Consider the following 27,994-nt stretch of genomic DNA (forward strand, 5'->3'; position numbering starts at 1 on the left):
ATTTACTAATGACCATGAAACCATTGTCGGAAAAACCCATCTGATTCACTAACGTCCTTTAGGGAAGGAAATCTGCCTTCCTTACCTGGTCTGGCCTATATTTGAAAACAAGCCTACAGCAATGTGGTTGACTCTCAACTGCCCATGGGCAACTAGGGATGGGCAATAAATGCTGGCCAGCCAGCGACAGCCATATCCCATGTATGAATAAAAAAAAGTTCAAATGGATATGGACACTTTGGACAGAATGGTATTACTGGGCACCTCCTTCAGTAAGGTACAATTGAGTTGCACAATGCTACCCACACCAGTGAAGTCCATTTGAATGGCAGAGTAGGCTAGCAGGGCAGAATGGCCTCCTGCTGCTCCTGTTTTCCATGTTTCTGTAATTCTATGAATGGGCAGTTGTTTGGATCAGATACGTTGCTATAGGGATGAAAGATTGAGGGATCTGAGGAGAAGGTGAGTACGTGGAGTTGATGTTTGTGAAAGGGACGGGCGGTCAGTGACATTTTCCTGCCTGTAACCCATCTCCCCCCAGTTTGAGAGGGGTACCTTATCTCGCAAAATGCCCTTTCAGTCAGGAGCCTGAGTCATTGGCTCTCCAGATGTGATTTGATTGCTGGCCAACCTTTATCCCTCAGTGAATATCACTAAAATAGATCCTCTGATTATATATTTAATGGCTGCTGGGATCTTGCTGTGTGTAAATTGGCTGTGGGCGTCGCTGGCTAGGCCAATGTTTATTACTCATCCTCATTACCCTAGGGAAGGTGTTAGTGAGCTGCCTTCCTGAACCACTGCAGTCCCTGTGATATAGATAATGAAATGTGATGATGACAAGAGGGTGCTTTGACATCAGCGCACCGCCTCGCTGTATTTTGATTAGCGGATGTACACGGAAGTCGGAACTGCGGGTACCGAGGGCCAATTAAGGCCATTTAAAGAGCAACTCACAGCAACTTTGATTGGCCTGTGTACTTTCTGTTCAACCAATCAGCCAAGTGGTCTTTACCATTTTCGTTAATTCCACATCCAGAGTGAGATAAAGGCTCACTTTGTGTTGTTTAGAGTTGGTGTAGAGATCATTTTGGGCTATTATTTGGTGAACTCTGATTTGTAAACATTTGAAGAGTCTTTCTGCAGAAAGGCCCCTTCAGAGTAGGACCCTGAACCAATAGGGATTGTTTACTCCACTGGAGGGACTTTCTGAGGAGGGGGAGATGCGCACCAGGGAGAGGAAGCCCAGGGAGAGGAAGCCACTTACCCATAGATACCACCCACAATCAACCGCATGGACCAAGAGACACTGACAGATGGGCTGGAGGGCCAGCAGGATTTGCAAGGCACAAGGGTCGGGGTTTGGCACCATTACCCACTGGGTAGAGTTTTCAGGCAGTGGCCGTGTTACCTGCACGTGTCGAAGTTCAGTGCTGAAGAAGGTAGCACCTTTCCAGCGACGCTATCGCCTCGATCTGTGACATGATCAGCTACAAAATAGCCTCTAACTATGAAGGTGGCCACTCTGTGCCAATGGCCCTGAACTCCCATGGCTCAGCTTCTGTCCAGGGCTCTGTGGGGGACTTGCCACTCACAGACTTGATTTGATTGGATTTATTATTGTCGCATGTATTGGGATACAGTGAAAAGTATTATTTCTTGCATGCTATACAGACAAAGCATACCGTTCATAGAGAATGAAATGAGAGAGTGCAGAATGTAGTGTTACAGTCATAGCTAGGGTGTAGAAAAAGATCAACTTAATGCAAGGTAGGTCCATTCAAAAGTCTGACAGCAGCTGGGAAGAAGCTGTTCTTGAGTTGGTTGGTATGTAACCTCAGACTTTTGTATCTTTTTCCTGAAGGAAGAAGGTGCAAGAGAGAATGTCCAGGGTGCCTGGGGTCCTTAATTATGCTGGCTGTTTTGCCGAGGCAGCGGGAAGTGTAGACAGAGTCAGTGGATGGGAGGCTGCCTACATCTGCATCAAGTTGGTCACTGACTTATTGTTCCAAGGGGTCAGCACTCTCATTCACATCTGGACAGTTGAGGCCAGCCAGGCAGAGTGAGCTAGAGGCTTCTCTGCAATCGCAGGATTTCCCCCATATCCAGGGAGCCATTGATTGTACGTCCATAGTGGAGCCAGTGGGGGAACCGGGTGCCTTTATCAATAGAAAGGACTTCCCCTCCCTCAGCATCCAGACAGTTTGTGACCACAGGAGTCAGGTACTGCAGCTTTGTGCCAGGTATGTCCACGCTGCCTACACCCTGAGTCAGTCCAAGAGTGCCAAGGCTGTTCATTGCTCCGACACTGGGAGAATTGGCTCTGAGGAACAAGGGCTGTCTGCTCAAAAGATGGCTGATGATGCCACTCTCACACAGGAACTGTAGCCGAGAGAGAGCTACATGAGGACGACAATAGAGAGGATCAAAGGCCGATTCAAGATGAGGTTTCTCTGCCTAGGCTGTTCAGGGGATCACTGCAATTTCCCTCTGAACGCGTCTCCTTTATTGTTCTTGTCTGCTGCATTCTGCACGGTCCGATTCTGTCAACCCGAGGGAATGTGTTGGAGGATGAAGACAGCGGCCCTGTACCAGAGGCCGTAGAGGACATTTCCACGGCCGAGTCTGAGGAGGAGCCTGAAGAGCAAGAGGTGAGGAGCAAGATCCCATTGGAAAATTGATGTGGGCCGGAGAGGATTCCACCCCCCCCCTCCACTTCTGGTCCAATCACATTCACCCCACAAGACTTAGCGTTCGGACCTACGTGCTGTAGGTACACCCATAGTGCTGTTAGCAAGGGAGTTCCAGCACCTTAACTTGGCGACAGTCGAAGAAGTGCCAGGATGGTGTGTGGCTCGGAGGGCAACTTGCAGGTGGTGATGTTCCCATGTGCCTCTTACCCTTGTCCTTCCAGATAGTAGAGGTCACGCGTTTGGAAGGTGCTCTCGAAGGTTTCCTAGAATATAAGAGTGACTGCACTTTGAAACTGCTTCATTAGCTGCAAAACACTCGGGTTGTGAAAGACGCTATAGAAATGCGAGCCTCCCTTTCTCACCCTCCACTAAATAACTCCGATATCCGGGACTCAGCCAATCAGTCCATGTCTTCTGGTTCCATATGTTACACTGCGTGGCTTCTCTGTATATCCCTGAATCAGTCCCTCGTCATTCTGTCCAGCAATAGTGATTCCTCGGAATGATTCCCTCACTGGACAAATGGAAAATCTGGAAACGCAGAGGAAGTCAGTCTGTGAATAAAGGAGAGGAGAGGAACTGTCACTGAGAACTGACGTCATCAAGGCCTGCTTTTTCCTGATTAAATTCAGCAGTCAAGGGATCAGATGAGCTGGACTATGAGAGAAAAGAGGATTATCTTGTTGGAATGGTTGAATGGGTTGCTTTAATCAGCTCCTTACCTTGCGTTTGCAGCTTTTAGTCCCAGGGATGTTGGTTTGTGGAGTTGTCTGTCACTAGTTGGAATCTCCTAGGCTCAGCCAGTACATTGACTGTAGTTCCTTGTTGGATTGGTACACATCTGGACAGGTATGATATTGATTGATGCCAATTGCCAGTGATCTGACACTTTGGGCAAATTTTACCACTCCACCCACCGTGAGAACCATAACGGGCGAGGGGTGGACCGTGGAAAGGTCTTTCCAGTTTCCAGGCGAGTGAGGCCAGAAAATCCCACCCTAATTGTCCAGCTAGCGTGAAGATGGGCGAGTTTTGTGCCCAATTGTTTGCACATAGTGCATGAAAAAAATCAGCTAAACTGTTTCGAGCTGCCACAGGCAGTGGGCGGGGCTTATTTCACAGCCAGCAGCAGAGGGAGCTATTGCGCACGTGCAGACTTCTGATTCTGCACATGCACAATAGCCACAGCAATGTCCTGACAGAGAAAGCTGTCAGACTCCCGCTGCTGGAAACTGCCTGAATACAGCCCCCTCCCCCAACAACTGAGGGGGCCAATGGCCAATCATAAGCCCTATGTAGCTGGAAGTGTAGCCCCCAGACTGATCGGATCCCCACCCCCTCACCGATTGCAGGCAGAGTGGCAGCGGGCACCCCCCATCCACCCTGATTGGATTGTCCCTTCAGGCTCCACACCTGGCACTGCCCAACAAGCCCAAGGGCCACCCCCCTCGCCCTTGGCCTCCCCGGGAGAGGCCTCTGGCTCCACAGGTGAGGTCAGCATGACTATTGCCTGTTCATGGGGTGCAGGTACTTTCGTCATCAAAGAGAACCTCTCCTGGTGAGGCTGGACCAATGAGCGCTGGGTTGTAAATAAATATAAATACATTATTCAGCCTCTCACCGGAAATCCAGCTCCGTAAGATCGTGAGAACCAGGAAATTGGTGTGACGCTGACATCTAAGCCCATGACGGTTTAACCGGCTCACTCACCCCTCAATGGGTGCAGCGAACCGGTAAAATTCCGCCCTCGATACGCGTCCAGGGTCTATGGAAAGTCACTGAGACTGTTGATGTCGCCCACTTCCTTATCTGGGACATAGTGGATTGCCCTCTCATCCCTGAACCAGGCAGCCATGGGTTCAGGTCCCACTCCAGAGGTGAAGCACAGAAATCTAATCTGATATATCTAAGGAAGGATGTGCTGCCTTGGAAAGGGTTCAGAGAAGGTTCACAAGAATGATCCCTGGAGTGAAGAGCTTGTAACATGAGGAACAGTTGAGAACTCTGGGTCTGTACCCGTTGGAGTTTAGAAAGATGTGGGTGGGAGATCTTATTGAAACTTACAGGATACTGTGAGGTCTGGATAGAGTGGATGTGGAGATGATGTTTCCACTAGTAGGAAAAGCTAGAACCAGAGGCACAACCTCAGGCTAAAGGGACGATCCTTTAAAACAGAGATGAGGAAGAATTTCTTCAGCCAGAGAGTGGTGAACCTGTGGAACTCTTTGCCACAGAGGAGGCTGGGTCACTGAGTGTCTTTAAGGCAGAGTTAGATAGGCTCTTGATTAATAAGAAGATCAGGGGTTATGGGGAAAAGGCAGGAGAATGGGGATGTGAAAAAGCATCAGCCATGATTGAATGGCGGAGCAGACTTGATGGGCTGAGCGGTCTAGTTCTGTTCCTGTGTCTTATGGTTTTATGGTCTTACGGACACTCTGGTGACGCACTGAGGGAGCACTGCACTGCTGGAGCTGCTGGTTTTCAGATGAGGCATTTATCTGCTCCTTCGTATCTGCAAAAGATCCCAATCCACTGCTTTGGCAAAGAGTCAGGGAATAATCCCCACTGTGGATGGGAATGCACTGAGCTTTGCGAGAACGCTGCCTGGGTTGGAGCATTTGAGTTATAAGGAGAGACTGGATAAGCTTAGATTGTTTTCTTTAGAGCAGAGAAGGCTGAGGGGAGACATGATTGAGGCGTATAAGATCATAACAGGTGTGGACAGGATGAATAAGAAACAACTGTTTCTCTTGGTTGAGGGGTCAATCACGAGGGGGCACTGTTTTAGGGTGAGGGACAGGAGATTCAGAGGCGATTTGAGAAAAAAACCTTTTCACCCAGAGGTGGTGGGAATCTGGAATGTGCTTCCTGGGAGGGGAGTAGAGGTGGGAAATTCAGGGTGGGATTTTCTGCCTGCGCTCATCCCAAAATCAGAAAATCCAACCCAAGGCCAATGGACCTTTCCCTGGTCCACCTTCCGCCTGCTACGATTCCTGTGGTGGACAGGAACAGAGACTTTACAAAGTGCGATGATGACTTGAAATGATGAAACATTCAAGGATATGGACCAAGTGCTGGAAAGTGGGATTTGTGGAGGTTTGTTGGCGCAGACTCGATGGGCTGAAGGGCCTCTTTTCTGTATGACCCCATAACTCTGGATGTACAGTGTCCTGGGTCAATGCTTATCCCTCAAACAATATTGTTTTATAAACAGATCATCTGGTAATTGTTGCATTGTGAGAGTTTGTCATGCACAATTTGTCTTCCGCCTCTTGGCTAAGATCAAGTGTAGTATCAACATGCTACGTTTGGTTGAAGTCATTAGGAGGAGCTCTGCCTACTCCAATCAGCTTGGATCATGTAGATCAAGCCCAGGACAGGAGGTGAGAGCCCTGTCTTGTCAGCTTGGATCGGGAATGTCCCAACTTGTTGGGACTCTGAATTGGATTTGATTGGATTGAATCAGAATAAAAACAAAAAAAATTTGCTTTTCCTTCATTACAACAATGACTCCAAATCAAAAAATAATTCATTGGCTGCAGATCATTATGGGACATTTTGAGGATGTGAGAGGTGCTATATAAATCCAGTTGTTTCTTCACCAAATCAATTTTAGATTCTAATAAAATTCTCGAGTTGGATGTCCCTCAGCTGATATATCTTCTATTGAACAGTTTTCCTGTTAGAAATAAAATGATGTGCAGAGATCCCCTGTGTATTTGGAACATTTCCTTGTTTCTGTTTGTCCTGTTGCATCATCTCCATCTCCTGTCTGTAAGAATTAGTGTGTGGTTGGGGTCATAGAGTCATTGTAAAGCACCAAAAAGGCCCTTCGGCCCATCGAGCCTGCACCGGCAATAACTACCACTTACGTTGCGCTAATCTCATTTTCTTGCTCTTGTCCCATATCTTGAACGTTATGATATTTCAGGTGTTCATCCAAACATTCCCATATGGGACCCTTGTTAAAGATTTTGCTAAAATCCATATAAACTACATCAACCCTCCTTCGCACACTCGATGGTCTGATTAGTAAGTTTGCAGATGGCACGAAGATTGGTGGAGTTGCTGATAATGCTGGGGATTGTCAGAGGATACAGCAGGATATTGATAGATCGGAGACTTGGGCACAGAAATGACAGATGGAGTTTAATCCGGACAAATGCAAGATGATGCATTCTGAAAGATCAAATTTCGGTGTGAATTATACCGTAAATGGCAGAACCCTTAGGAACATTAACATTTTGAGAGATCTGGGTGTGCAGGTCCACAGTTCCCTAAAAGTGGCAACACAGATGGCCAAGGTGATTAAGAAGGCATATGGTATACTTACCTTCATCAGCCGGGGCACTGAGTACAGGAATTGGAGAATTATATTACAGCTATATAAAACCCTTGTTAGGCCACATTTGGAGTATTGTGTGCAGTTCTGGTCACTTCACTACCAGAAGGATGTGGAGGCTTTGGAGAGAGTGCTAAGAAGGTTCACCAGGATGTTGCCTGGTCTTGAGGGTGTTGGCTATGAGGAGAGGTTGAATAAACTAGGATTGTTTTCACTGGAAAGACAGGGGCTGAGGGGAGACCTGATAGAGGTCTACAAAATGATGAGAGGCACAGACAGGGTGGATAGGCAGAGGCTTTTTCCCATGGTGGAAGTGTCAATTACAAGGGGGAGCAGGTTCAAGGTGAGAGGGGGAAAGTTTAAGGGAGATGTGCGGGAAGGATTTTCCACACAGAGAGGGGTGGGTGCCTGGAACGCGCTGCCAGAGAAGGGGGTGGAAGCAGGAACATTATCAACATTTAAGAGGCATCTGGATGGGTACATGAATAGGGAGGGAATAGAGAGATACGGACCGAGTAAGGGCAGAAGGTTTTTTTTGTTTAGTTAGGCATCATGATCAGCACGGGCTTGGAGGGCTGAAGGGCCTGTTCCTGTGCTGGACTTTTCTTTGTTCTTTGATTGCATTTTTGAAAAACTCTATGAAGTTAGTTAAGTATGACATCCCTCTGACAAAGCCAAGCTGACTATCCCTAATTCATCCTTGCCTTTCCAACTGGATATTAATTCTCTCCTTCGGAATTTCCTTCAATAGTTTCCCTGTCACTGATTCTCCAGTCTGTAATTCTCTGGTTCATCTTTACCATCCTTCTTTGAAGGGCTGGGGGAAGGTTTGAGCTTTGAGTGAGTGGGTCCTCCCCGGTGCCTGTTCCCTCCTTGTGTGTCCTGAAATACAAAGCAGGAAATGTTGGAAGCACTCAGCATGTCAGGCAGCATCTCTGGCGAGAGATCTGATACAGAATTAAAATGGCTGGGGTGCAGGAACAGAGAAACCCTTGACATTGACAAGTCAAATGGTGAATCCTGCTTCAAAAAAGGCAGAATTTAAAAAGTCTTAAATGATCTTAAACCTTTATAAAACGTTGGTTACCCTCGCTGCAGGATTGTGTCTAATTCTGGGCACCACAATTTCAGAAGGATGTCAAGGCCTTGGAGAGGGTACAGAGGAGATTTACCAGACTGTTATCAGGGTTGAGGGATGATTTTGTTAGGTGGAGTGATGGGAGTAGCCAGGATTAGAGCAAAGTGGAAGGGAGATCTAATGGATATGTTTAAAAGCATGAAAGCTTCTGCCAGAGTAGATAACAAGGAACTGTTTCCAGTGTCCAGGGTGGCACAGTGGTTAGCACTGCTGCCTCATAGCTCCAGGGACCTGGGTTCAATTCCAGGCGTGGGTGATTGTCTGCACATTCTCCCTGTGTCTGCGTGGGTTTTCTCCAGGTGTTCTGGTTTCCTCCCTTGGTCCAAAGATGTGTGTGATAGGTTGATTGGCCATGCTAAATTGCTCCTTAGTGTCCCAGGATGCGTGGGTTAGAGGGATTTTTTTAGAGGGCTATTTACCATTTATATAGATGATCTGGAGGAGGGGGCTGAGTGTAGGGTGACGAAGTTTGCTGATGACACGAAGGTGAGTGGAAAAGCAAATTGCATGGAGGGTGTGGAAAGTCTGCAGAGGGATCTGGATAGGCTGAGCGAGTGGGCGAGGACCTGGCAGATGGAGTATAATGTTAGCAAGTGTGAGGTTATCCACTTTGGCAGAAATAATAGTAGGAGGGATTATAATTTAAAAGGCGAAAAGCTGCAGCATGCTATGGTGCAGAGGGACCTGGGGGTCCTTGTGCATGAGTTGCAAAAACCCAGTCTGCAGGTGCAGCAGGTGATCAAGAAAGCGAGTGGGATGCTGGCCTTTATAGCGAGGGGGATAGAATATAAAAGCAGGGAGGTCTTGCTACAACTGTACAGGGTACTGGTGAGGCCGCAACTGGAGTACTGTGTGCAGTTTTGGTCGCCGCACTTGCAGAAGGATATTTTGGCCTTGGAGGGAGTGCAGAGGAGGTTCACTAGGCTGATACCAGAGATGAGGGGGTTAGACTATAGAGAGAGACTAAATAGACTGGGTCTGTACTCGTTGGAGTTTAGAAGGATGAGGGGGGATCTTATAGAGACGTATAAGATAATGAATGGGATGGATAGGGTGGAGGTAGAGAGATTTTTCCTGCTTAGAAAGGATAGTAGGACTAGAGGGCACAGCCTCAAGATAAGGGGGGGTGCAGTTCAGATCGGAGTTGAGGAGGAACTTCTTCACTCAAAGGGTGGTGAATCTCTGGAATTCTCTGCCCATTGAAGTGGTGGAGGCTGCCTCGCTAAATATATTTAAGTCACGGGTGGATGGGTTTTTGATAGACAGGGGAATTAAGGGGAGAAAGCGGGAAAGTGGAACTGATCCACTTCAGATCAGCCATGATCTTATTGAACGGTGGGGCAGGCTCGAAGGGCTGGATGGCCTACTCCTGCTCCTATTTCTTATGTTCTTATGTTCTTATGTTCTTATGTTCTTATTAGTGGGGTAAGTATATGGGGTGACGGGGATAGGGCCTGGGTGAGATTGAGGTTGGTGCAGATTCAATGGGCTGAATGGCCTCCTTCTGCACTGTAGGGATTCTATGATTCTATGAATAATGAAAAAGTAGGCCTCATTGGATAACTCTTTTAAAGAGCCAGCAGGGGCACAGAAGGCTGAATGGCCTTGGGTTGGAGAGAACAAGCTTGCACAGGAGTTGGGCTGTGAGGAAAATAAAAATCAGAATAAACTCCACAGACCAGAAAGAAAATAGTGAAAGACAGCCTTCAGCTTTGAATAGAAGATGACACGGGTGTGGGATGAAAGGCTACACATCACCTCAGGATGGAATGTGAAAATGGGTGAATGGTTAATTTATAGCAGACATGGGAAAAAGCAGCTTTGCTCGCAGAGTGATGAATGTTTGGAATAATCGATCAGGTGCAGCTGTAGAGGCAAAAGCTTTGAGCTTTTCAGGAAGACAGTTGGTGATGACGAGGAGCTAATGCATTGAACCGTGGGGTTTGGGTGGGTTGAATGACCTTTCTTAATCTCTTGTGTCTTTATATTTATGGAGAGAGTCAGGGTGCGCGTGGAGTGACAGCATAGACCAGCTTACAGAGAACAGAATGGGGACTGAGGCAACATGATGGGTTCAGGGAGCCAGTGATTGAAAAGCGGAGAGGTGTCTGAGATTGTGGGTGAAAAATGAATAGAGCAATGTAGCCTTGGCATTGGCCAATTCAGAAAGCCGAGAAGCCAACAGGAAATGGATTGAAGAGATAAAGGACTAAGTCACACAGTCCCAAATGGAGGATTGAAAAACATGGTATTTTAATAGAGTCACATTTTTATTTTGAGTTGAAAAGCAAAGGTCTTCATTTCCGTTGTACCTTTCATGATTTCACTTGTCCCAAAGCGATGTCAGCCAATTAAAAGCTTTAACATGCAATCGCTGTTGTAAAGTAGGAAATGTGGCAGCCAATTTATACACAGGAAGTTCCCACCCAAACAGCAATTTAATAATGACCAGATGCTGGGGGGGATTTTGCCCTCCCGTTTTTTTGGGCACTGGGAATGACGGCGGGAATACAAATCCCACTGGTGTCCCATGACGTGGTTTGCACCAACAGGAATTCCCGTTCCGATTGTCCCAATCCGCCACCAGTGACGTGACAGGTATCCCAACATTCCCCATTTGAATAATATAACTACCTGGTCTACCTGATAACGCACCCCCTCCCCTCCCAACCACACCAACATGAGTGACAACAGATGCCCCGCAGCATGGAGCTGGTCAGCAGAACCTGCTGGAGGTACACAGGTGGGACAGGGTCATGCCTGGGCAGTGGATGGGGTGAGAGCTGGTCTGCAGGGAGGAGTGTTAAAGTTCAAGTTTATTTATTTATTTGTCACAGGCAAGGCTTACATTAACACTGCAATGAAGTTATTGCGAAATTCCCCCAGTCACTACAGTCTGGCGCCTGTTCGGGTCAATCCACTGAACGGACTGTGGGAGGAAACTGGAGCATCCGGAGGAAACCCATGCAGACATGGGGAGAACGTGCAGACTCCGCACAGGCAGTGACCCAAGTCAGGAATCGAACCCCGGCTCCATGGCGCTTTGAAGCAGCAATGCTAACCACTGTGCCGACGTGCCATCCCATCAATGGGTGTTCCGTGGAGCCGGAGGCGGAGGGCGGGGGATTGTCTATGGAGAGATTTTCCATGGGTGGGGGGTGCCCGGTGGCAAAAGGTATTTTCAATTTTTTGTAAAGGGCAGCCCTTTGGGCATGGCTCTGTGGACTTGTGGGACCCACCCCTTCTTTCTTTTGGTTTTAAGGTACAGTAGGAAAAGCTGCCTCTGGGTCTAACACCGCTCCTTAACGTCTCGGTCCTAATGTTTAAAATATGGTCCCTGGTTCGAGAACCTTCAAACAGTAGAAACAGTTTATTGGCTGTGCTAAATTCTCCCTCTGTAACCAAACAGTCGCTGGAGTGGCAACTAGGGGATTTTCACAGTGACTTCATTGTAAGCCTATTTGTGACTAATAAATAAACTTTGACAATTAAAATCAGAAGCTGAAATTGGAGGAATGGTGAGATCTGAGGTCATTATGAGGGGCCAAAGGAGATTGCAAAGATAGGGAAGAGCGAGCCGTCTGGTCTGGATTTGAAAGCAAGGATGCGGATTGTAAACTTGGAGGTGTTGGCAGACAGATCAAATTCAATGATGATGCATGCCATGGTGGAATAGCGTACTGACACTTGATGACTAGCCTCAGGCATGGACTGCAATTCCTCGGTTGATTTTCAGAGCTTGGTGATAATTTGGTGCAAGATGTTGCCTGATGGTTACCTGCTGTAGATTATGATATGTTTATTTACGTTATTTCCGATGAATTAGTAATTTGTTTCAATCTCCCGACTTGTATTTTGCAGTTTTTTACTGGTCTTCTCCTGTCTGGTGTTGTCAGTCTTCTCCACAATCAAGGAATATGAAAAGAGCTCAGAAGGGGCACTGTATATTCTGGTAAGTCATTTCCCTGTACCCATCGCCCCCAATACCCGCTAACCAAGGGCAGGTCTGCTTAGACTCAGATAACAGGGTGAGGTAGCTATCTGCTGCAATTAGACAGCACGGGAGATTCCAGCAGCAGAATGGAAGTGTTTTTATAGACAACTAGCACGTTTCCTTCCTCTCACCTTATCTCACAATCCTGTCTGTCTCTACAAACACACCTTGTGGATCCACGTGGATCATCCATCCTTTAGGTAGAAAAAGCAATCAAAAAATCTGTTGGAATCTTTGAGGTTTTTAAATTCATTCGTGGGATGTGCATATCAGTGGCTGGGCCAGCATTTATTGCCCTTTCAGAGGGCAGTTAAGAGTCAACCACATTGCTGTGGCTCTGGAATTACGTGTAGGCCAGACCGGGTAAGGACGGCAGATTTCCTTCCCTAAAGGACATTAGTGAATCAGATGGGTTTTTCCCACAATGGTTTCATGGTGATTTTTTGCTCACCCCCTAGCTGCCCTTGGGAAGGTGGGAATGAACTGCCTTCTTGAGCCTGAGGCGCAGATACATCCGCAGTGCTGTTAGTGAGTGAATCCCAGGATTCCAACCCAGTGACAGTAAAGGAACAACAATATATTTCCAAGTCAGGATGCTGAGTACTTGGAGGGGAATCTCCAGGTGGTGGTGTTCCCAGGTATCTGCTGCCCTTGTCCTTCTCGATGCAAGTGGTTGTGGTTTTGGAAGGTGCTGTCCTGCAGTGTATCTTGTAGATGGCACACTTGGCTGTTACTGTTCGTTGGTGGTGAAGGGATTGAATGTTTATGGAAGTGATAACAATCAAGTGGGGCTGCTTTGTCCTGGATGGTGTTGATGGAGCTGCACCCATTCAGGTAAGTGGAGAGAATTCCATCACACTCCTGGCTTGTGCTTTGTAGACGGTAGACAGGCTTTGAGGAGTCAGGAGGCGAGTTATTCACCACACAATTCTGAGTCTTTAACCTGCTCTGGTTGTCACAGTATTTATATGGCTGGGTCCAGTTCCATTTCTGGTCAATGATAAGCCCCAGGATGTTGATAATGTCAGTGAATCTTGCCTGCTATGCTCCTGTAAGACATCTTGGAACTTTTTTACTGCACTAAAGTACTATATAAATGCAAAGTTGTTGTTGTAGTTGTATGGGATGTTGTTCAAATCCTATCTGGAGTAACTGTGCTCAGTTCCAGTACGTCACCTCAAAGGAGATACAGTTAAGGTTTATTTATTAGTCACACATAAGGCATACATTAACACTGCAATGCAGTTACTGTGAAATTCCTCTAGTCACCACACTCCAGTGCCTATTTGGGTAGACTTATTGAGTCATAAACGTTTACAGCATGGAAACAGGCCCTTCAGCCCAACTTATCCATGCTGTCCTTTTTAGTTTAAAACCCTGAAGCTAATCCCAATTGCTTGCATTTGGCCCATATCGCTCTATACCCATCGTACCCATGTAACTATCTAAATGCTTTTTAAAAAGATAAAATTGTACCCGCCTCTACTGCTACCTCTGGCAGCTTGTTCCAGACACTCACCACCCTCTGTATGAAAAAGTTGCCCCTCTGGACACTTATGTTTCTCTCCCTCTCACCTTAAACCTATGCCCTCTAGTTTTAGACTCCCCTACCTTTGGGAAAAGATATTGACTATCTACCTTGTCTATGCCCCTCATTATTTTTTATAGACCTCTACAAGGTCACCCCTCAACCTCCTACCAGGCTCTATCCAGCCTCTCCTTATAACTCAATCCATCAAGTCCTGGTAGCATCCTAGAAAATATTTTCTGCACTCTTTCTAGTTTAATAATATCCTTTCTATAATAGGGTGACCAGAATTGCACACAGTATTCCAAGTGTGGCCTTACCAATGTCTTGTACAACTTCAACAAGACGTCCCAACTCCTGTATTCAATATTCTGACCAATGAAACCAAGCATGCTGAATGCCTTCTTCACCACTCTGTCCACCTGTGACTCCACTTTCAAGGAGCTGTGAACATGGACCCTTAAATCTCTTTGTTCTGTAACTCTCCCCAGTGCCCTACCATTATTGAGTAAATCCTGCCCTGGTTCAATCTACCAAACTCATCACCTCGCATTTATCTAAATTAAACTCCATCTGCCACTCGTCAGCCCTCTGGCCCAATTGATCAAGATCCCGTTGCAATTGGAGATAACTTTCTTCACTGTCTACTATGCCACCAATCTTGGTGTCATCTGCAAACTTACTAACCATGCCCCCTATATTCTCATCCAAATCATTAATATTAATGATAAATAACAGTGGGCCCAGCACTGATCCCTGAGGCACACCACTAGTCACAGGCTTCCAGTTTGAAAAATAAACTCTCTACAACCACCCTCCGGCTTCTGTCAAGAAGCCAATTTTGTATCCATTTAGGTATCTCACCCTGGATCCCGTGAGATATAACCTTTTGCAACAACCTACCATGGATACACTGAGGGAGAATTTAGCACGGCCAATGCACCTGGCACATCTTTCGGACTGTGGGAAGAAACTGGAGCACCCGGAGGAAACCCAAGCAGACACGGGGAGAAGCTGCAAACTTTGCACAGACAGTAACCCAACCCAAACTCGAACCTGAGACCCTAGTGCTATGAGGCAGCAGTGCTAACCTCTGTGTCACCCTGATATTACCACTGTGATGGTAATAATGTCTCAAAACTGGTATCCTCCTTGTAAATTTACTCTTTACAGTATCTTTAATATTTTGATATTCTTTCTTGAATATGGAGGACAGAGTGGTACATTGCTCTAGTCTGGTCTATCCAAGCTTCTGTGGACACCTGGAAGCCCAGATTTCAATTTCTGGATTCAGTGTGATCTGAGAGTTCCTGCTTCCCCCTCTCTCTCCTGTAGGAAATAGTGACGATCGTGGTGTTTGGCGTGGAGTATATGGTACGGATCTGGTCTGCAGGATGCTGTTGTCGGTACCGGGGATGGAGGGGCAGACTGAAGTTTGCACGGAAACCGTTCTGTGTGATCGGTGAGTAGGGGAGGATGAATATCCCTGTCCTCTGGAGGAAGCTGCCTTATTCTTAACCACACCCACTGTCTGCTGAGCTGCACAGGAAGATCCCAGGCTGAGCCCCCAACGCCTGCTCAGAGGGACAGCCTGCAATGTGAGCCTTGGTGTCCATGTTACCTGTCCCTGGGGGTGGGGGGTGGGTGGGTGGTTAGGCTCCAGGGTGCACCCTGGAACCTTCCCTGAGGGAAGCATTGTCCTGAGCTGTGATGCCAGTAATGTCTCTCCCCATGGGGTGTGGAGGGGGGGTGGTGGTGGGGAGGCTGGTGGGGCGCTTCTCCATGTCTTCGAGGGCTGGGGTGGGGGGGGGCGTTGTTGGGGCAAGTCTATTTTGAGCATAGATTGGGGCACCCCGATTACTGTGGAGCCAGCCTTGCCAACACTGTCAGATCCTGCCCCAGTACCCCCCCCTCCCCACCCCCCGCCACCTCCCTGAGTTACACTGCAAACCTCACCCCAAGGCTCTCTGTGCACCGAGTGCCAGAGAATCTGGAGAGAAAACTCGGCACTGCAGCTGGAGGGATACCTGCTGCTTTTCTCAGCGTAAATCTAGGGGCATTCTGTCTGTCTGTCTGTCACTCCCTCTCTCTGGGACTGGATTTTCCAGACATTCGCACTTTAGGATTTTCCGATCCTGCCGACGGCACACCCCCTCTCCGGGTTTTACGGTGTAGAGGGGTCCATTCAACGGGAGATCCTGCTCACAACAGTAGGACCAGGAGATCCCACTGCTGGCTGTGGCCCCCTCCACTATGAAATACCTGATAGGTTAGGCTGTAAATCCCACTCTGTCTCACTGCTTGTCTCTCTCTGTCTTTGTCTCTCTCTGTATCTGTCACTGTGTCTGCCTCTTTGTCTCTCTGTCTCTTTCTTTTTGTGTCTCTCTGGCTCTCTCTTTTCTTCGGGTAAATCCTGTTTTCAGCATCTGCTCCTACTTTATAAAGCTCCAACTAAGCTAATCTGTTGGACAAGGGCCCTGGTTAAACAAGCACACCAGACTAACCCTAATCACATTCCTCTCCAGAAGCTGCCAGCCTACTGCACCGACCCCTTGCTCCACAAGCTGCAACAATTAAAGCCCAAACTCAGGTGTTAACTTCACCCTGCTCACAATGTCTCTCCACAATGTCCCCCCATCCTGACTCTCCAGCAGTGTGTCCCTCAACCTTCCCCAGTTTAAACCATAAGGATTGGAGTCCTGGTGTCGGAGAAGGGGATCAGTCAGGAATCGGGAGAAAAGGCCTGATAGAAAGACTAAACTTTGGAGTTGGAGGTTGATCTGAGTTCAGGAAGGTAACTTTGTCTGAAATGACTTTCTCTCTCCAGACGTCATGGTCCTTGTCGCCTCGATTGCCGTCCTTGCCGCAGGGACACAGGGAAATGTCTTCGCCACATCTGCTCTGAGGAGTTTAAGGTTTCTGCAGATCTTACGAATGATCCGCATGGATCGGAGGGGAGGGACCTGGAAGCTGCTGGGATCAGTGGTCTACGCACACAGCAAGGTAACTGAGAGAGAGCAGGATTTGGGAATAAGAATGTAGCGAATGGGTGGGGACCATTCAGCCCCTCAAGCCTGACCTTCTCTCTTAACTCCGTATCCCCGCCTGCCTCTTGTATCTTTTCATTTCCTGGTGGATGAAGAATCTGCCATTCTCAGTCACAGATACACTCAGTGACTGAGAATCCACTGAGGGAGAGAATCCCAAACATTCACAACCTAGTGAAGAAACTTCTCTCCTTATCCTGTGACTGTGACCCCAGGTCCTAGGTTCCCCAGCCAGGGGAAACAATCTCTCAGTGTCTGTCCCGTCAAACCCCTTCACAATCTTGTAGGTTTCAAAGAGACCGCCTCTGGTTCTTCTAAACGCTGGTAAATGTGAACCCAATTAACTCAGCCTGTCATCGTACATTAACCCTCTGATCCCAGGGCCCAGCCTATTGAACCCCTGCTACACTGGCTTCAATGCAAGAACTTTGCTTCCTTAGACATGGAGACTGTTCATTCTGACCTGCTCAGAAAGAGAAAGGCGGCAGGTCGCTAGGTGCCTCATAAAGCTGGGTGAAAAAGGCCGACAACCGTTGGAAAGTGACTTGGCAGCGTTTGTGGAGAGAGGGATACACGGTTAACAGGTCAGATTATTCTCTGCCCTCACGGAGAGGGAGTTGGAAAGGATGAGGCAGGAGAGAGCCATGTTGGAAGGGTTCACCATTGCAATCGTACCTTGTGGCCTGGGATGGGTGGGCAGTCCACTCCAGCTGGGTGGGCAGTGGATCACACCCTGTAAATCCAAAATCAGGCCATTTTCTGATGGAGACGGGATCATAGATTCATAGAGTCTTACAGTGCAGAAGGAGGCTATTCAGCCCATCAAGTCTGCACTGGCCACAATCCCACCCAGACCCTATCCTCCTAACCCTAGCTAATCATACTAAGAGGCAATTTAGCATAGCCAACCAACCTAATCCACACATCTTTGGAGTGTGGGAGGAAACCGGAGCACCTGGAGGAAACCCACACAGACATGGGGAGAATGTGCAAACTCCACACAGACAGTGACACAAGCTGGAATTGAACCTGGCTCCCTGGTGCTGTGAGGCAGCAGTGCTAACCAGTGTGCCATCGTACTGACCATCTTTCTGTTGGGTTTGCCAGTGGTGAGCAGAACCTGCCAGCTCACTAGAGGTGGTGTTCCCATGGTGGGTTGCTCTCCCCCTCCTGCCAGCTGTGTTTGCCCGTATGAAGGTGGCCTCACTGTGTCCCACACACACCAGTAATTCCAACTTCTACCAGCAAGGCTCCTGTCTGTCTAAGATCTCAGGCATCCTGATTGGTCCCTCAGCCCCTGCGCGGATGGGCAGGGCTCGGATAGCAGCGGGGTCAGAATCTACACCTGGTCCCAACACCTGGTGCTGCGGCCCGCCTGAAATTTCAGCCCAACCTAGAGGAAGCGTTCAGCTGAAGAGGACCAACCTTTTCTTTGGTTCCTCCCCAGTAAATTTCCTCCTGTCTAATTTCATGGGTAGGATTTTCCAGTTTCGTGGTGGGGGAGGCGACCTGCCATTGGACGGTGGTGGGATCTTCCAGTCCTGCCGCTGTCAATGAGGATAACAGTTACTTACCGGCGGGCGACTGGAAAACTCTGGCCAATTTCTTCCTCAGATTTTTAACTCTGTGTACGTGAAAATCGGTTAAAATCAGGTGTTAGTGTTGGCTGTGAACGTCCATGAACTTGGCCAGGGAACAATCTTTTGTTCCTGTGTAGTATGGGCTATTTGACTGTGGAAATCCTGTCCCTAAAGGGGCACTTTCCAGCAAGAGTTCAGCAGGAGAGTGCATATCTGTCTCTCCCCCTCCCCCCTCCACCCACCTCCCCCGCACCCCCCCCCCCCACCCCCCACCCCCTGTCCACCTTTCCCTCACAGAGTAACGCTGCCACCAGTTAGAAGTCCCACTCCAGAGAATTCAATCCAAAATTCAGGCTGACGAACTTGGACATTATTGGGCAGCTAAGTTTGAACTATTTTCTCTTGGCTTCTGTACGAGGAACGTGAGAGATTCCTCCACACTGATTTGATGAAGAGAAGGGGTATTCTCGCATCGATCCTGGGGTCAATGACCAACTGCTGATGATGAAGACAGATAATTTAGTCATTAATCGCTGTTTGTGGGAGTTTGCTGTGTACAAATTGTTTGTCTTGTTTCCTACCTCACGGCAGTTACTACCCTTCGTGAAATGCTGAATTGGCTTTGTGGAGTTTTGGGACAGCCTGAGATTGTGAAAGTTGCTTTATAAATGCCAGTCTTTTTTTCTCTCTCCATGTCTCATGTCTTACCTCCTTGATTCTCACTTCACAGTTCCAGCCGTTTGTCTTGTTTCTACCCTCTCTCACTCCCTCTATCTCCTCGCTGTGCCCACTGCCTTTCAGGAGCTGATCACTGCCTGGTACATTGGATTTCTCTGCCTCATTCTCGCCTCCTTCCTGGTCTACCTCGCGGAGAAAGATGACAATAAAGAGTTTGCAACGTATGCGGATGCCCTTTGGTGGGGTTTGGTGAGTGGCTTCGTTCTGTCAAAAACGGGGGCTCAAGGTTCTGAACTTCCATCAATAAATATTCACCGAATGTTCCTGGGTGGACGGTACTGGTCACTGAGTCCCAGTCAGTGAGTTCTGGTCCGTGGACTCTGGTTAGTGGGTCCCGATCAATGAGTTCTGGTCAGTGGGTCCCAGTCAGTGGGTCCCAGTCAGTGAGTTCTGGACAGTGAATCCTGGTCAGTGGGTCCCGGTCAGGGTGTCTGTGTTGGGGGTCCCGTCGGTGGGTCCTGGTTAGTGAGTGCTGATCAGTGAGTTCTGGTCAGTGGATCCCCCTTGGCTGGTCCTGGTCAATGAATTCTGGTCAGTGGACTCTGGTTAGTGGGTCCTGGTCAGTGAGTTCTGGTCAGTGGATCCCAGTCAATGAGTTCTGGTCAGTGAGCTCTGGTCAATGGGTCTGAGTCAGTTCTGGTCAGTGGGTCCTGGTCAGTGAGTTGTGGTCAGTGGATCCCAGTCAATGAGTTCTGGTCAGTGGGTCCCAGTCAGTAGGCCCTGGTCTGTGAGTTCTGGTCAATGGGTCTGAATCACTGAGTTCTGGTCAGTGGACTCTGGTCAGTGGGTCCCAGTCAGTGGGTCCCGGTCAATGAGTTCTGGACAGTGAATCCTGGTCAGTAGGTCCCGGTCAGGGTGTCTGTGTTGGGGGTCCCAATCAGTGGGTCCTGGTCAGTGAGTGCTGATCAGTGAGTTCTGGTCAGTGGATCCCGGTTGGCTGGTCCTGGTCAATGAATTCTGGTTAGTGGTCTCTGGTCAGTGGATCCCAGTCAGTGAGTTCTGGTCAGTGGGTCCCTGTCAGTAGGCCCTGGTCAGTGAGTTCTGGTCAATGGGTCTGAGTCACTGAGTTCTGGTCAGTGGACTCTGGTCAGTGGGTCCCGGTCAATGAATTCTGGTTAGTGGGCTTTGGTCAGTGGTCCTTGTGTGGATGGTGCTGGATTGGTGGTACTGGGCAGTGAGTGAGTCTCCTCAATTGTAAAACTAATTCAGAAAATCACTGCCCACATTGAGTGTCTGAGCATCACTGTCTGACAGAGGTTGGCACAGTTTAGGTGTTGTTCAGTCTGTATGGGTCCAAATTAAACTTACTGATTCAGGAGAGAATAGCAGCTAACAGTTCAGCTCCTACGCTCCTAGCACCCACTGCCAGCTATGTCCACTTTGCTAGTCCCATCTCCTCATTCAGATACCACCTCAGAAACGTTCTTTTCAATGAGCTGTGATACTTTCCCTGAATCTCCTTAGTTAGTTTATCCTTGGGGGGTGGGGGGTGAGTGTTTCTGGAAACGCTGGTACTTGTTGCCCTGGGTAGCTCGTGGCTTCCTTTCTGGTTTGACACAGCTCAGTAGCTTGCTTGACCGTTCACCCATTTTGCTGTGAGACTGGAGTCACAAAGATCGGGTAATGAGGCGGGGGGGTGGGGGGGGCGTGGGTTTCCTTCCCCAAAGGACATCAGACGAATGGTTGGGGTTTTTATGCCAATGGATACTTTAATGACGTTAGTTTACCTTCACAGATCACCCTGACAACCATTGGATACGGTGACAAGTTTCCAATCACCTGGAATGGGCGGCTCCTGGCCGCAACCTTTACACTCATCGGGGTCTCTTTCTTTGCACTGCCAGCGGTAAGTACAGGGAGGGGTGCCCAAAATCAACTGGATCCTAACCTCCCACCCCCCTCCCACAGCCAGATCCCAACCTCCTCCATCCAGATGGACAAGGGCAGCGGGGACCTGGGGAGCACTGTGACCTCTGATATCCCCTCCATGTCACATATGCACTTCTAATAGTTTCTCTTTCATTGTCCCTGGGTCAGAATCCCGGCACGGAGCCAAGAGGGAAACAGATTAAAGGAGGGATAGGAAAAGGAATGAATGAAGAAAAGTAATATAGAAAAAGTGGAAGGGGAGTTTGTGATAATTGAACAGCCTGATTGGTGTCGGTGTCATTAGTTCGAGGGGATGAGTGGGAAGACTGTGGATGGGGTTGATTGTCTAACATTTTGGGAACTCTGTGATGTAATTGTTTTTGATTAGGTTTGACTGTCAGGGGTAAACCTGGCCCGGGTGAGTCACACACACATTCAGACTTAAAAATATGGATATAAAATGTAATCTTTTTTAGGACTTTGACTCACCAAAATGAGAATCTGGGACATTGAATTATCAGCGCTGGGTGGGTATGATGACAGGTCACCGTGCTTTTCAGTTCTGGAACTTTGTTATTCTCGAATCTCGAGCCAATGAGATTAACGAGATGACAGCAGAAGCAGCTTGGGGTGAGTGATTGGTGACGTCTCCGAGGCTTATTCTGCACCTCTGCCAGTCTACACTTCCTTATTAAAATATAGACATTGAAACAAATGTACAAATTCTAGCAGAGTAGGCCACTCGGCCCCTCTGAGCCTGCTGCACCATTCTATAGGATCATGGCTGATTTGAGTGTGGCCCCAACTCCACATTCCAGCTATCTCCGATAACCTTTAACTCCCTTGTTAGTCGAGAATCTATCTACCTCTGCCTTAAAATGATATTGGCCCAGCCTCTACCGCTCTCTGTGGAAAAAGATTCAACACATTCCCGTTCCTCTGAGGGGGAGAAAGAAATTCTCCTCACCTCTGCCTTAAATGAGAGACCCTTCTTTTTAAATTGTGTCCTCTGGTTCCAGTCTCTCCCAGAAGGAGGAACATCCTTTCAGCGTCCACCCTGTCGAGGATCTTCTGTCTTTCAGAACAATTACCTCTCATTAACCAAAAGAGAAAACGCTGGAAAACCTCAGCAGGTCTGGCAGCATCTGTAAGGAGGGAAAAGAGCTGACGTTTCGAGTCTGGATGACTCTTCTGTGTTGTGCTGACGAGTGCAAAAGTTCTGGCCTCTGATTGGTCAACTGTAGGCAAAAAGTTATCTTCCGCAATGGTCTGACTGGGAGAAAAGTGCCCCCGCTGTCTGACCCCCCCTCGCTGTCCACCAACCTGCCTGACCCCACCCCGCTGTCCACCTACCTGCCTGACCCCCCCCCCCCCGCTGTCCACCTACCTGCCTGACCCCCCCCCCCCCCGCTGTCCACCTACCTGCCTGACCCCCCCCCCCCTGCTGTCCACCTACCTGCCTGATCCCACCCCGCTGTCCACCTACCTGCCTGACCCCCCCCGCTGTCCACCTACCTGCCTGACCCCCCCCCCCGCTGTCCACCTACCTGCCTGACCCCCCCACTGCTGTCCACCTACCTGCCTGACCCCCCCCGCTGTCCACCTGCCTGACCCCCCCCCGCTGTCCACCTGCCTGACCCCCCCCCCGCTGTCCACCTACCTGCCTGAATCCCCCCCCCGCTGTCCACCTACCTGCCTGACCCCCCCCCCCGGCTGTCCACCTACCTGACCCCCCCCCCGCTGTCCACCTACCTGCCTGACCCCCCCCCCCGCTGTCCACCTACCTGACCCCCCCCCCGCTGTCCACCTACCCGCCTGACCCCCCCCTCCCCGCTGTCCACCTACCTGACCCCCCCCTCCCCGCCGTCCACCTACCTGCCTGACCCCCCCCTCCCCGCTGTCCACCTACCTGCTTGACCCCCCCTCCCCGGCTGTCCACCTACCTGACACCCCCCTCCCCGCTGTCCACCTACCTGCCTGACAAAGACCCCACTGTACAACTATGTGCCTGACAAAGGGTCATCTAGACTCGAAACATCAGCTCTTTTCTCTCCTTACAGATGCTGCCAGACCTGCTGAGATTTTCCAGCATTTTCTCTTTTGGTTTCAGATTCCAGCATCTGCAGTAATTTGCTTTTATCCACCTCTCGTTCAGGTGAACTTTGACTAGGTTGATAAACCTATCTCGAGAGTCCGCACAGACTCTGCCACTGATCTTCCCTGGACACCTTGGCCACAGAGCTCACTTCAGCCACCAATCCTCAATGGTAGAGGTCCTTTCTTTTGGGCCTTTGTCGTTAGCTCCTAGTTACAGCTCTGCACTTGCTGAGCTGAGGGACCACTGAAATGTAGGAACAGGATGAGGCCACTCAGCCCATTAAGTCAGCACAGTGGCACAGTGGATAGCACTGCTGCCTCACAACGCCAGGGACCCAGGTTCAATTCTCTTGGGTCACTGAGTGTGTGGAGTTTGCACATTCTCTTTGTAGGTTTCCTCCGGGTTCTCCAATTTCCTTCCACAGACAGAATGATATGCTTGTCAGGTGGTTGGCCATGCTAAATTCTCCCTCAGTGTACCCGAACGGGTGCCAGAGTGTGGCGACTAGGGGATTTTCACAGTAACTTCATTGCAGTGTTAATGTAAGCCAACTTGTGACACTAATAAATAAAGATTTTGAAAGTCTCTTTCACCATTTTAGCGAGATTATGCCAGACCTGTACCTCAACTCCATTTACCCTCCTCAGCTCCCTTAATGCCCTCACTGAACCTATCAGGTGAAGTGTTGAAATTGGAATCCATGCTAGCGGTTTACCTGACGTTCCTGTCTTCCGATTTCCAGGGAATTCTCGGCTCCGGTTTTGCTCTGAAAGTTCAGGAGCAACATCGTCAGAAACACTTTGAGAAACGGCGGAATCCTGCGGCTGGACTCATCCAGGTAACGCAGACCGGTCTCCATGGTTACTGGGGAAAGGTCGGAGGGGATCAGTATCAGGGAATAACAGGAGCAGTTCTCCAGGATAATGGCCAAGTGTTGTCCCTCAGTGTGAGACACGGTGCAATTCCCACCGGCTCAATCACCATGTTCCCAATCGCAGTCCCCACCCCCCCCAACTGAGTCATTATTCTGAAGTGGTGGGGGGGCTATGATTCACACTGTGAATGAGAGGGGTGGGGCTCAAAGACACCAACAAGGCCTTGTCTTCAGATCGGTCATGTGCATCTCACACTGAGGTTAAAAAAAGCCTGACCACCCCCCTCCCCCCGACCCACCCACCTCCCCCACCCACCCCACTCCACCCTCCCCACCCACCCCACTCCACCCTCCCCACCATCCCTGCAGTCCTGATCCACCATCAGGACTGTCCCTCTTAATGTCTGGCATCAGCCATGCAGCCCCCCCCCCCCCCCCACCCCCACCAACTATCTCTCCCAACCCAATGCCAGTATTAGACCGCCCTCCGGCGTCCCCACCACCCTCCCCCGATGCTGATACCAGTGGCCCCCACCTCACCCTTCCCAACAGCACTATCAGGGAACCCCACCACCACCAACGCCGGTGTCAGGGCCCCCCACACCCCCCCCGTCGATATCAGCGTCCTCCTCATATGAGCAACATCTCACTATGGGGTCACCCAAGATCCTGCCCCTCCAGACCCTGCCCCTTGGCAGTGCCAGTGTGCTGGGGTGGGAAGTGCCAGGCTACTGTCCAGCCATATCTCTGACCACCCAGGGGCTGCAATGGCCTCCAAACCCCTAGCGGGATCATCACATCTGCTCTGTTTTTGGAGTTGAGTGGTGATTTTCCCCCTCGCCAGTGAGTGGGAGCATTTCACTCTCCCGGAGCATCCAGCTCAAAAAGATTTTGAATATTGAAATCCATGGTTAGTGTATTCTAATCGAGTTCCCACCCTGGCTAGGATTACATCACCAGCGGCGCAGGGATGGGGAGGAGAATCACAAAACGAGATCTCCCCGCCACAAATCCCATTCAGGTGCCTCTGGTGAGAGTGCCCGGCCTCTGTGGGATTGCGCCAGGGAGTCTGGAGAATGACCCCCACTCTCATTGAGAATGAGCACTGATGGAATCCACATCGCACACCAAGGCTGGAGAACCAGTTTTGAATGCAGAACCTCCTGTCCCTCGGAAAGAGTGCTTTGATAGTCGGATTGTTGAAGCTGTGATCTTGCTGAGAGGGGATCAGAACTCCCAGTCTGAACAGGACATTTCTCAGGTGCTGGTTTGGCAGCAGCTCAACAGCAGAATTGGCTGGAACCAAGGCACCGAGGAAGGAATTAGAAACCAAAACTGTCAAATTCAGATACATCTGAAGAGTAATCTGATCTTTATGTTGCCCCTTACACAGGCATCCTGGAGATATTATTCAACCAGTTTGAATCGGACAGACCTGCATGCCACATGGCAATGCTTTGAGCAGACATTGACTGTCCCAATGTACAGGTAAGTGTGGAGACAATTCCTCCCCGTCCCCAACACCAAGAACAGATTTGGTTTCTATAATTTAATTTCATTTGTTGATTTAATTTCAAATTTCTTTTATTTCCTTCCATTTTAGTTCAGTTCCACACAAGTTTGTTTTTGCTCCATCTCTTCACTGTAGTGTCAGTGCCGTTGTCATGCAGGTATGTGTTTCCATAGAAACGTGGGTTGCCTGCGCGAGGCTTTGTGATAAGTGGCACTTGGACAAGCAGGTATATTGTGTGTGTCAGTGTCGCCGTGCCGTGTGTGTGTGTGTGTGTGTGTGTCTGTGTGTGTGTGTGTGTCTGTGTGTGTGGCTTTTTGTAGAATGATCTCTTTTGCTGGAGATCACTAGAATCTCCTGTACAACAATGTCAATGTATAAACGTGGTGATTTTAATCTCTTCCTGCTCCCAGCCCCACCTCAGCAGGGTGTTCAGGGGTTTTGCCTGGCTGGGGAACGGAGAACCTGGGGTCACCGTCTCGGCCATTTTGAACTGAGATGAGAATTTTCTTTCACTCAAATGGCAGTGGTTGTTTGGAATTTTCTACCCCAGACGGTTGTGACTGTTGTTGCTGAGTATATCAAAGTGATTAGCACTGCTGCCTCACAGCACTGCTACGACACAGAGGTGATGTGATCCTCTGCCCAATTTTGGAACCATCCAATGGAATATACCTTGCTTCGTAACCTTGTACGAAAGTGCGTGAGGCAATAGGAAGCCACTGGTTTTGGTGAATTAAAACAGGATCTGACGCTGTCTCTCATGAACAGTTTTATTTTAAAATTGGTGACAACCTTATTAAAACAATTAACAAACTGAATAAAATCCCAGTAGGATACTGTTCGAATATTACAAGACTCATTCAAAACTAATAAAATAAATCCTTACAGAATATAGTCACTCTCAAATAACATAACACCAGGCATCTGTTGGAAGAATGAACTTTCTTTTGATGCTTCTGTCTGGAACACTTTTTGAGTTGGTATTTCTTTCTCTTTAGCTGGTAGGATTCTATATGAGAGCCTCGCCTCTCCCTCCTTCTGACTAAAGAGGTGGCAAGCTTACACTAACCGTTATTCCCTCTTATCCAGGTTTATATACCCGGAATTACTTCACAGCAGTCCTGCAATCTGAATGACTTGAGGCTGTTAACAAATCTCCCATTTGAATTCTATTGGTCCTGTGCCGCTGCGTACTTGCTTTAAACTCATTGGTCCAATTCAAAAGCCTGTTTTGCTATGTTTGAATACTGACTGCTAAGTTTTGACACAAACGTTTTGAAACCTGTTTCTGTAGCTAGCTCCCTGCAACTTAAAAATCCAAGCACAAAGACACCTGCTTTCTTCATTGGTAATGTGACTTGTCCAAGATAGGATGAGGAGGCTTTCCATATCCTCGATGAATGTCCTTCTCCGTAATGGAGCCTCACTCACACTAGAAAATTATACAAGGTCATTGAGATGTATCCAGATTCTCTCGATGACCCTAAAAGGCAGTTAATCCCCACTATGACCTCTGACCAAGTGGTTTTGTTTAGGCTGCGAGCCGTCCTCCTCCTATCACGAGGATTGCCCGGCTGGCACTTACAGCATAGAGGGGGCCTCACAGCGAATCATCCATCGAACCTTGAGGTCATCATGTTGTACTGGCCATTACCTCTCTCTTTCAAACTACCTTTGGAACTCATTAGCGAGATAGAATCCTACAGTGAAGAAAGAGGCCCTTCGGCCCATCGAGTCTGCATCCAACACAATCCCACCCAGGCCCTACACCCACATCCCTACATATTTTACCCACTAATCCCTCTAACCTACACATCTCAAGACACTAAGGGGCAATGTTTTTTTAGCATGGCCAATCAACCTAACCCACACATCTTTGGATTGTGGGAAGAAACCAGAGCACCCGGAGGAAAGCCATGCAGACATGAGGAGAATGTGCAAATTCCACACAGACAGTGGCCCGAGCCGGGAATTGAACCCAGGTCCCTGGAGCTGTGCAGCAGCAATGCTAACCACTGTGCTACCGTGCCGCCCCACACTGTGCTACCGTGTTGCCCATTTCCTCTTGTCCATTTGTGAATTAACAGCCTGATGCTCTCTATCTGCCCAGAAACCTCGGGGTTATGCTGGAAATACATTTGACTTTTTCTTGCCTGCTTAAGTTCTTGAAATTTTCCCATCAGTAAAAACATACGCAATTAAAGATAAATTGCCCATGTCAACACTTCCAAACACCCACAAACAGCGCCAGGAACTCCTCCCCTTTGGGAGAACGTTTATCCCTAGTGCCTGGGGTCCCTTTAAATAAATGTTATTTAAATAAATGGATTGCAGAAATTCAAGAAAGCAGCTCACCACCACCTTCTCGTGAGCAACCAGGGATGGGCAATGAACCTTGGCCAGCCAGTGACACCCATGTCTCAGAAATGAATTAAAGAAATGGCCTCTCAGGACACACCCTGCCAGTCGGATGTTCCACCCTCCATGGCCAATCGGGCAAGCAGCACACCTTGAAGAAACCCCATTGGCTGAGAGCCCAGATGGTGGCTGTTAATTGGCCAATTGTTTGTATTATCACAC

At 48.9% G+C, this 27,994-nt stretch overlaps 1 protein-coding gene across 1 annotated transcript in view; it reads left to right on the forward strand.

The window, feature by feature from the left end:
• kcnq2b (potassium voltage-gated channel, KQT-like subfamily, member 2b) overlaps positions 1-27,994 on the forward strand; it is a 129,491-nt gene that overhangs the window by 64,572 nt on the left and 36,925 nt on the right. Inside the window, exons 2-8 of the mRNA XM_080204346.1 lie at positions 12,035-12,125; positions 15,031-15,157; positions 16,523-16,698; positions 19,124-19,249; positions 20,796-20,906; positions 23,770-23,865; positions 25,295-25,389. Of these exons, the coding sequence (XP_080060472.1) occupies positions 12,035-12,125; positions 15,031-15,157; positions 16,523-16,698; positions 19,124-19,249; positions 20,796-20,906; positions 23,770-23,865; positions 25,295-25,389 (822 nt within the window). The remainder of the gene's footprint in view (positions 1-12,034; positions 12,126-15,030; positions 15,158-16,522; positions 16,699-19,123; positions 19,250-20,795; positions 20,907-23,769; positions 23,866-25,294; positions 25,390-27,994) is intronic.

Source organism: Carcharhinus amblyrhynchos, chromosome 16, assembly GCF_965287045.1.
Source record: "Carcharhinus amblyrhynchos chromosome 16, sCarAmb.v2.hapA, whole genome shotgun sequence".
NCBI classification, from domain to species: Eukaryota; Metazoa; Chordata; class Chondrichthyes; order Carcharhiniformes; family Carcharhinidae; genus Carcharhinus; species Carcharhinus amblyrhynchos.